Here is a 10,567-nt window from a genome sequence, read left to right as displayed (position 1 = left end):
TAATGAAATAAATATAATTGACATAAATAGATAACACAAACGGTTAGAACAATGAAATGGAAAAAATGCAAATAAATCACATACTCTCTAGCTTGGATATGCTATACAGCATTGATCCTTGCTAGTCTCAAGCACTCAAACTCTATCATGGCTTTCGAGGGGGTTCCCTCTGCGCCAGTGGCCCGTCAGTCACTCCCTTGCTTGGGTATGCAAAGACGCCTTAACTCTTACAAAACTCACAAGTCTACGGTGGAATCTCATCCAACGTAAGTACTGTGACTCGCACTTCGTGGAAAGGTAAGGGGAGTGCCCAGAAGCGGACACAGTGTTTCGACTGCAAAGCAGTCCTCTTAAGAGAAGGAATGATCATTCGCTGCCAGGGGTAGAGCCCTTTAAGTACATTTAACCATAATACATATTTTGTTATTGTGCGGATGGTACTCTTAAAGTATTACTATCTTTTTGATCTAAGTTTTGAAAACGGAGGAATGACGTTTTCGTTTTTTATTGGAAAACTGAAAGATTACATCGCAGTGGACATTATGATTTTATTCAGTGTTTTCATTGAGTTTAAATATAATCTGACAATTTCTGGTTCCTTTTTACTTCTAAATACGTACAATATGCAAGGAAAACCCGTAGAAGGTTGCATTAATAGTAATTCAACCAGACAACTGGCTATGCACTAATCATGTTTCCATACATCTGTGGCACAACTCATCCAAATTAAAATAATTTAATTGCCCGGTCTATCAAAATAAATATATTTTATAGTATACCCTTAAACAGTAGGTTATCAATTAGGGCAAACTATGCATTCCTTCATTTTTTAACCTTTGTATAACAAGACAATGGGTAACACCCTACACTACAGTAAATTGTTATTTAATTTTGCATACATTCTACCTCTTTTCACTCCATCCAATATCCCTTTGCTTGCCCTACCCCTACTTCACTTGCTTAAAATGACCCCGTGGTACGCTTGTCACTGCAGCATCGAGATTCCGCTCCCATTTGTGCTCTACGCTCCAGTCTACTAGTGATCTCATTTTTGTTATGGCATCATGCATACCACTATCCTTCCTGAACCTAAACCGATCCTCCACTAAGTAATTATTGAGTAATTATAATATAATCGAAGTTATATTTCCCTGAAACCCCAAGCATTTTCCATGTGTACCTACATCAACTGAGGTGTTTACACCAGATGTTCATTCAAATTAAATCCTGTCTCCTGCAGTCCTATATTGTTATCTCTCCAAGATTATTGATTTTTCCTAAACCTAAATAAGAATAACATAAACTGCCAATCCTTGATAAAGCATAATTTATACTAGATAATATTTGTTGGCAAATATTTGACTTGAACTGCTTATTCCAGTTACTAGCATTGTGTAATAAAAAAGAACACTTTTATGCCTTTGCTTAGGCGAGTTACAACTCAATGTATGTGCTATTGTAAGACCAAGCCAAATAATAATGGTAAGCTCTCTAATTAATATTAAATAAATGATATTTATTGGTCCCAGGAATTTACAAAGTAAAATATAGGACAAGTCGGAGAACCATCCATCAGCTGTTTCAGTGTCCCGAAAGTTCCAGAAACTTGCACACTGTAATAGCATTTATCTCTCAGAAAATGCTTGAGATAATTCTTAAATGTACCCCTAGGAGCAGCAGATTTTATGCCTCGTGGCAGATAGTTGAAAATAGAAGAGTTGTAGAACAAATGTACATCAACACTGACAAATATTATGCCCATGTACTTGAGCATTGATTATTTGTTGTTTCGTATTATTCTTAACATACACACATAAGTAGGTATACAGAAAAGGTAAAGTTAGAATTATAAATTCTTTAAAATAAGGTTTGCCATGAGGGTATTTTTGCTATACACCTAATACATATTTTTTGCATTAAAAATCTACGCAGAAGTCAGGTGATTCTCCCCAAAAGATAATTCCATAGCCCATATGTGACTGAAATTTGCCATGGTGCACCATTTTCAGTATAATGAAATCTACAATGTTTGAAAGATTTTGCAGGAAAAAAAACACTTTTTGCCAAGTGGAACATTAGCCATTAGTATGGATCCACCCAGTTGAAAGAGAGTGCTAAAATAGTGAACATTCTATCAGTTAAATAAAATTAATGTCGAACAAAACATAATGTGAGTAGCAGGTTTATTTTTTGTAACAAACATGAGATACTACGACATAAGTTTTTAGTTTTAAAATCTTAGTCAATAGGATGCAGTTTAACTTGGCATATGTGAGGTACCTACTCTGTAGTAATAAAAGACAATCGGATAACTTGATACGTACTTCAATGTTTTACTCATGATATTTCTTAAATATACACATTTATTAAGCATTGACAAGGCATAAAATGATGATGGGGTAATTAACTACTTTGCATCATTTGAAATTTTTAACAAGAGAGAAGGGGAGGGGCATAGAATGTTATTTACAACTGTCTTCTTCTCCGCATGGCCTTTTTAAAATTTTGTTTTCCTCTTACAGTCAAACTTGAGCCCCTAACTTTCTCAATTTAAAATTTTCACATAAATTACTTCCTTGCTTAGTTTCAATGAGGTGTTTAGTAAATTCGCAAGTGTCAATCTTTTTCCCCAAAACAGGTTTTATGAGCCTTCATAATTTAGTTAATTGCAGTACAATTGAATCCATACTATAAACATTATAAATTATTAAAATTTGGTAAAAGTTCAGTTATTTCTGAATCATGTTCCATGATAGACCTGGGTGCTTCACAAAATTTTTCAAATTGAATGAAAGAGTTATGTGCAGAATGAGGGGCTAGCATATAGGATCCTCCAGATTGCCTCTTAGACCAGTATTTACATGGATAATTTTCTGTAATTCTGTTTCCTAAAGACACTCAATTTGTAAGAAATTCTTCAATTCTCCCATTATATTTTGTAAATAGAGTGGCCTGATCATGCAATGGAATTTTTCACAATAAACGATTTCATTTGATGTTAGTATTTGAACAATATCAACAAATCACTTCAATACCATGAAATTAGAATAAGATGAACGCTTAGATATTAATTAACATGCTCGAAGAGCATGTTAATTAATTATTTAGAATTTATTATTATAGAACACTTGAATTTATTATTTCCAGAATAATACTTCAACCGATCAAATTACCCATTCAACAACCAGGAATCACCACTAACAAAAATATGAAGTGTTCAGCTCAGGCTTCAGAGAAAATTTGGATTGAGGAAATGGAGTGAGAAAATGGGAACATATAAGAAAAGGGATATCGAAAGTCGCAAACAAAACTGTTGGAAAAGTAAATAGGAAAAGGACAAAGAAGCCTTTCACTATGGATGATATGACTAGAAACATAGATAAAGATAAGGAAAGGGAAAAATGTAAACACAGAGATAGGTAGAGGGAAGTGTAAAGAGTTAAATAATAAACTGAGGCAAGAAACAAATTAAGCAAAAGAAGTATGAGGATATGGAAAGTTTACATGAGGTTATATTTCTTAAGTAAGTATTACTAAGAAATAACTGAGATATCTAAGTATAATTTCTACATGTTAATAGATTCTCAAGTGCATAATGCAGTAAATTACAGCTATGATGTTGATGTGTTTTGGGAAGCCATAGATCGAAGTAACTCGCAGTATGGAGAAGATAAGAGGCTCACAGTGAGATCAAGTTCCGTCATTTGAAAGGTTACAGTTCCAGGCAAAATCCACAATGAAATGATGGCTGTTTATGGAAATAATAGCCCATCGTATGGCACAGATTATTGTGAGGAGGAAAAGGGATTTTCAAACTGGCCACATGTCTCTAACAGATATTCCAAGAAGTGGAATACCATCACTCACAGATGGTGCTGTCACAGTATAGCATAAAGTCGAGGACTTTATCCCCATAATAGACCACAGAGCAACCATTCAAATGATCATGAATGAGACTGATCTTATACATGGCAGTGTGTGGAAAATTATTCCCAAAGAACTGCACATGCCAAAGGTGTCAGGCCATTGGATGCTGAAGACTGATTTAGGGGTGAATGTTATATAAACGAGAAAGGGGCAGGAATAGGTAGATATGTTGGATTGAATGAAGGAAGTACAAGGGTAGTTTGAAAAGTTCTCGGAGTATAATAGATATAAATGACTTACCTCAGTGAAATTTTTCATTTTTTAATGTAGTATCCTTCTACAGTAATGCAAATGGTCCAGCAATGCTCCAATGTCTTGATCCCATCTTGAAAATTAGATTCCTTCAGCGCTGCAAAATACAAACCTAATTCGGCTGTTGGTTCTTTCTTGGAAGAGAACCTCTGTCCCCCAAGGGAAATTTTGAGCTTGGGGAAGAGATGGAAATCTGATGGAGCCAAATCAGGCGAATAAGACAAGTCTGGCAATAATTGGCAACTTAGTTCACATCATTCTCTGGTGGTGTTGAATCAGCGTATTTCCACTGCTTGGAATGCTGTTTTGTCTCTAGGGTATAGTAGTGGACCCAAGTTTCATCTGTCGTCACAAACAGGCACAGAAACCCTTGTTGGTTGCTCTTAAAATGGGTCAAACTTTGTTTGGAAATTTCCATTCCGATAGGTTTGTGAGCCTGCATCAAGAGTCACGGTCCATGTAGCATGTAATTTCCTCATATCCATTGCACCATTAAAATTTCATATGTCCATTCGGATGGCATCCATACAGATTCAGCAATTTCTCACATTTGCAGTCGGCAATCCTCAAATACCATTTTATGCACTACTGCAATAATTTCTCGGATAGCTGTACATTTTGGCTGACCACTATGTGAATCATCATCTAAGCTGTCCCGAGCAAACTTCCACTCATTTGTCCACTTGGAAGCAGTTGAATGTGAAGGAGCATCGTCCCCAAGAGTTCTCTGAAGGTCTGCATGAATTTCCTTCACTTTCATACCTTTCTTCATGATGCACGATATTTAATCACAGCCTGAATCCCAATTTATTCCATCTTCACAGAACACTATATGGGAACAACAACAGAGAGACATCCGCACCACAGATATCTTCCCTGAACACAGACACATTATGAGTTTACTTGTAAAGGATTACCTATCACTACGTGGGAAACTCATTGCGCTAGCGCTGACATTAGGAGGTGATTCCAAGAACCTTTCAAACTAACCTCATATACATAGATGAAGTAGGGCTTTACATAGTGTTCGAGGTCATGTTACGTTTTGTTAAAAGAGACAAGGGAATCATCATTGTACTGCTGTGTCCATCCTAAACTCACCTTAATCAGTATATCACCAATAATAATATTTAAATACACGAGTGTTAATTTACACCCAAATTTGATGAAACTTGAAATGGAGAGTCATGCATATTTGTTGGAGTTGGGTTCTAACTCAATCTCACTTCTCATGCTACTTGGGGTTAACCATTGAAACTGAATTTCTGCTGGACATCAAAGAACACAATCTCACTAGTACCATTTTGACACTGCTTGCAACTGAGAGGCCTGAATGACCCTATCAGAGAGATGAATGAAAGTGAAATAATAATTGTAAAAATTATTGAGCAGGTTTTTGTTTTAATTAACCATTGTCATGAGTATTTCATAATGAATTTAATTAGTCAAAAATACCTATTATCAGCTTGTATGAAATATAACTGATTTCACTTTTAGTTTTGCTCAAAGTTAATTATCTTAATGGGTATTTTGAAATTCGTTTCATTAGGTATAAATAACAATAATCCTATTATTATTGTGACAGTTGATTTTACAATTATTTTTGCAGTCCTCATGGTTTCATAGCACCAAATTGTTGTTTGAAGTTATTATTGTGAAATATCTTTCAAAAATGCCGTGCATTAGTTGAGTGGGTGGATTGCTGGGCTGCAGGGCCCAGGTTTGTTTCTGGGCGACACATCTGGGCACCCTCAGCTCCACCCAACCCGTGAGACTTTTCAGGTACCAGAACTTCCTGGGAAACCACATGTGGTACAGGTACAGGAACTGGCTTTTATCCTAATGTGTGCATTCCACATGCCAAATAGGGCTTAGAATTAGGTGAGAAACCACATATGGCAGCCAGAGGGAATGGAGACTGACCACGGTGCTTGACTGCAATTTGGACAGGAACAAGAAACTTCAATGGCTAGTTATGAGAAAATACAAGAGGTCGTGTAGTTTAATGTGAAAAATGATTGTTTGAAGTTACCGTAAGAATTATTCTGATTAATCATCATGGAAAAATTCCACAGTTATTCCTGAAACGATTAATTATAGTTGATCAACAAGTTTGGTCCTTAACATCATTCACATCTAATATTGATCAGAAATACCAATATATGAATTAGCAAAAAACTTACAATTCCATTGGGAACCCCACATGAAGGAACTGTGGTACATAAAATGCATACGTAGGAATTATTAAAATAAGGATGAAAATGACAGCTTAGAAGTTGAAAAATGAAATTTTTAGTGCTAACTCCTCTCTTGGCCTCTTAAAGATGTGCGTAAATACGGATTCACTGAATGAACACATTTGAAAATATTGATCTTGTATATGTACACAAATGTTCTTGGAATTCGATCGCTAGTGAATATTTTGCATAGTATATTTCATGACATTAATCTTGGGAGCATAGACAGCGTTCAAAAATCATCTTAAAATATGCATGCAAGTCAAGAATAATAATGGGAAGGGGTTCCACGTGAATAAAAAGGAAAAGCAGGCTCAAAAAGGCCAAGAAATGAAAGGCATGAGGATAGGTGTAAATTTACACAAAGGAAGATAAACCACACATTATAGTAACACAGTTCAAGAAATGATTGTGGAACTAGGTGGAGAGTTGAGGAAGAAATATTTCTGTGGCAAATTTCAAGAAACTGAGGGAGATACCATGGCAGTAACATTTAACAGAGTCATAGAGTCATCCACTAAATGTACATTGCAATGCAACAATTTCAGAGAGTAAAAATCATTCGCATTGATCCCAGTCAAGGCGAATGATTTTTACCCACTGAAATTGTTGCATTGTAATTCTTGAAGCAAATATACTATTCTTAAATATAAACAATGACAAACCCATTTATTCATAAACCAGCTTTTTGTTTTAAATAACCATTTTACAGAAGATAAAATATAGCGTGGGAAGTAGACATGAAATTTATCCCATACATAATAATTCCTGGTGCATTTCCTGGATGTATTTATTGAATAATGGCAGTTGACTGCAGAATAGACGATGTAAAATGGTACAAGGCCATTAAGTAAACTTACACTACATTTTCTTCTCCCACACCAACTTTGCCTTATCAACCATTGCTTGTACCATAATGCTATCAGTAATAAGTAACTCGTATTCATTACAGTCTGTCCCCATTTTACAGTCATCATGAATATAATGCATTTTTGTGGGCATAGCTTTCCTAGCTGATGCATGAAATTCTTTTGCCCCTGTTACCTCTAATATGTTCTCCAGGTTTTCCATCGTGATTCCTGCTCCAGGCATAATTATAATTTTATCAGCTGCTCTTTCTATCAACTTTTTAATAACCCCTGCACCAACTAGAGCAGATTTCGATTGTCCGCTAGTTAACACTCTACTAAAACCTAAAAGTATCAATGAATCAAGAGATTTTTCTGAGTCCTTGGAGACGTCAAAAGCACGGTGGAAAGTGCAAGGTAGAGGAGACGCCAAGCTTAACAGCTTCTCACATACCGATCTAGACAATAGGAAAATAAAGTTGTACTACAATTGTTGTTAGACTAATATATAATGATAATGACAAATTCACAGCAGTTACCCATCCACCAATCCATCGTAATCCAGAGCTCCGAACACAAAACCATCAGCCCCAGAATTCTTCAGAACCATAAGATCTTCGCACATCGCATTGACTTCATCAGCGGAATAACAAAAATCTCCCCGTCGAGGCCGTACCATGGCAAATATTGGTATGTCAACTAAGGCCTTTATTTGACGCAGCAAACCAGGAGTTGGAGTAAGACCACCTTCGCTAAGAGCACTGCATAACTCAATTCTAGCTGCACCTCCTTTAAATGCATTTACAGCTGACTCAATGCAGTCAACACATACCTCCATCCTTAATTATTACCAATGATGACAATGTTTACCGTGGAAGAGGAGACACTATAACAGCTACGATATACAAAACATAAAAATCAAGAAACGTACTTGTGATTATGGTTCTCAAGCACACATGTAACAAAATACGAACGTGAAAAGAAATGGGTGCGTTAAAATAACGCGCTGCGAAATTGTCATTTCAAGTTTTGAGAAAATAAAATTGAAATATTATCATAATTCTAACGATAATTTGTTATATGGATCAAAAGGAACAGAATACAGTGATAAAGTGTCTTATTAAAAAATATAATTTAAATGCAGTGTGAATTTATAAAAAAAATCATCATACGTTTTTGCGAAAAATAAATGATAAGTGTGTGCAGTCACATGACCTAAGCACGAATGACAACACACGTAGTGTAGTGGGAGACAGATAAGCGGCGGCGGCGACACCTAAGGCCGACGGAAGTGGTGTGGGTTGTGTCGGTTGTGTGGTGCAACATGGTGGAACGACGTAAATTCGCATGGGGTCGATAGAAAACAAAGTGATAAATCTGTATATTTGAATCATGATAGCTCCGTGGAAATTGGTCAAGGAAAAGGATAAATATGGAATCGGTATGTAGAATGATTAAGAGTGTCAATTTTTGGGGTTAGTGCTCATGAAAATTTTATGAAACGCTTACGCTGTGATTCATAGCAGACGTAACTCAAGTTTCAGCATCTTTGGGGAATATACATTTAAAGGAGGGTAAACCATGTTTAATTGGTATTAAGTTTTGAATATGGTATAATAATAATAATTTCATTTTAGTTTGCGGTGCTTCGCCAAATCAATGTGCCTTAAACGACTATTAGCATTTCATGATTTGTTTATGTGACGCTCCCTAAGAGTAACATTTGTAAAAGGCTATTTTTCGGCATGATTCGTTTGTATATTTTGTTATAGCTGTTTGAAGATAATACATGTTATCTCAGGCATCTATTGTGTGTTAAAAATACAAATGTAATACTTTTTCATTGTATGTCAGTGTTGGAGCAATTGTATTTTTATTTGAAATTGTGTAATTTCCTTGATTTAGAATGAAAGGCCCGTGAGCGAATGTTGTCAGCCCTACGTTAAGAGTTGTGGGGTCTTTATTAAGGACATCCTCATTATAGGGATGGCGGGGTGGCAGAAGTTCGCGTTGGTCGACTTTAGTCAGTAAAAGATCGTTTCAAAATTTCAGCACTCGACTGAAATAACTCTTACAATTATTAGAATAATGTACGTTTTTGGCCTTGTATAATACTTAGAAAAAGCTTTTTAGTGTTTGAAGTAAGGTATTAAAATTACATTCTAATTAAATCAAACCATAATTATTTTATGTATTGTTATTTAGGTAGCACGATTACCTAGAATTTTTCTTGTCATTTTAGCTATTCACAATTTTCATCAAGACGCAACGTACAGAATTAAGTTAAATGTTGGAGAGACTGTCCATATTTTGGAAGAAAATGGAGATTGGTTTTTTGGCTATTCGACGAAGAACCGTGCACTTCGGGGTATTTTCCCGAAGTCCTACATCCATATTAAAGAATCGACTGTTGACAAATCGGGGTAAGTGAAATGAGCTTTATCGATAACGCTTTATATGTGCCGCATTAATCAAGGTCCCTTTTATCACGGAATTTAAATTGGTATTTTTTACCAAATTACTTCAACATAATTTTTACAGTCTGCACACTTTTACTATACAATAACACTGATAGCAAAAGTCCACAAACTCGTTATACAATATATACAACTACCTTCCTAATATCTATGTATGGATTTCGGAGCTCAAATGGATATAACACGTATGCATACATGGTATCCCTCCAAAATAACCAGTAAATATATGCTATACATTGTGTGATTTCGGCAATGAACATTTGTTCATTAGCTTAAAGAGTGTGAAATTCATCGCGTAATTTGAGACTAAACAAATGCAAACCGCAATTGTAATGAATTAAGTAATGCTAAGGGTAGTTTTCAGTTACTAAAACTTTATTATGTGGTGTATTTTTGGCTGTTCATTGTATTGTATCTATTCGATATTATGTGCGGTGTAGGCAGCATATCTACATAATTTGCTGCATTGAACAGTAACTGAGAAGCATAAAGTAGAAATATTAAAAGCCCTACTGTAGAACAGTATTCCAATAAGTGAAGTTAATCGATACATATTTGGCTATGATTATTTGACACCTATATTACCCAGGAAAGTTAAATCATTAATTATATATACAGTTCACAATGAAGGAAACCATCCTTCCAGACAAATGAAAAGTTCTTTTCTCCGAGTTTTTTGCTAAAATTTATTGTCGTTTAATATTTCCAGTATGGGACCACCAAAAAACCACAACCATTAATTCACAACCAGGTGCTCCCGAAGCTTAATCAGAAATATTACTTATTTTTGGGAATAGCTTAATGTTGAGTAAATGTAATGAAACCA

The 10,567-nt window shown here is 35.4% G+C and overlaps 2 protein-coding genes across 7 annotated transcripts in view; one reads left to right on the top strand and one right to left on the bottom strand.

Annotated features, from left to right (window-relative positions):
* Positions 1-7,089: 7,089 nt before the first annotated feature.
* On the bottom strand, positions 7,090-8,495 carry LOC139691404 (copper homeostasis protein cutC homolog). Of its 2 annotated transcripts, XM_071589203.1 has the most exons (3): positions 8,437-8,495; positions 7,804-8,159; positions 7,090-7,722 (listed from the first exon to the last, which is right to left on the bottom strand). In XM_071589203.1, exons 2-3 carry the CDS (start codon positions 8,100-8,102, stop codon positions 7,278-7,280), a joined length of 744 nt encoding a protein of 247 aa, XP_071445304.1. In that variant the 5' UTR covers positions 8,103-8,159; positions 8,437-8,495; the 3' UTR covers positions 7,090-7,277. The 2 variants fall into 2 exon arrangements, with proteins under 2 accessions (XP_071445304.1, XP_071445303.1); XM_071589202.1 differs by lacking the exon at positions 8,437-8,495 and having other exon boundaries at positions 7,804-8,277.
* Positions 8,496-8,560: 65 nt separating this feature from the next.
* Positions 8,561-10,567, top strand: part of mbc (myoblast city) — a 104,877-nt gene continuing 102,870 nt past the window's right edge. For all 5 annotated transcript variants that reach the window (XM_071589215.1, XM_071589216.1, XM_071589213.1 and 2 more), the window contains exons 1-2: positions 8,561-8,705; positions 9,507-9,687. In XM_071589215.1, the coding sequence (XP_071445316.1) occupies positions 8,657-8,705; positions 9,507-9,687 (230 nt within the window). In that variant the 5' untranslated portion in view covers positions 8,561-8,656. The remainder of the gene's footprint in view (positions 8,706-9,506; positions 9,688-10,567) is intronic.

The sequence above is a fragment of the Hetaerina americana genome, unplaced genomic scaffold, assembly GCF_022747635.1.
Source record: "Hetaerina americana unplaced genomic scaffold, ioHetAmer1.1.p SCAF_34, whole genome shotgun sequence".
Lineage (NCBI taxonomy): Eukaryota > Metazoa > Arthropoda > Insecta > Odonata > Calopterygidae > Hetaerina > Hetaerina americana.
Note: the sequence above shows the minus strand (reverse complement) of the source record. Positions and strands in the feature narration are given on the sequence as shown.

Coding starts and splice junctions, on each gene's coding strand:
- LOC139691404 (XM_071589203.1), bottom strand. CDS start 8,102: ATGGAGGTATGTGTTGACTGCATTGAGTCAGCTGTAAATGCATTTAAA. Junction 7,723..7,803: donor TACGATGGATTGGTGGATGG/GTAACTGCTGTG, acceptor CCTATTGTCTAG/ATCGGTATGTGAGAAGCTGT.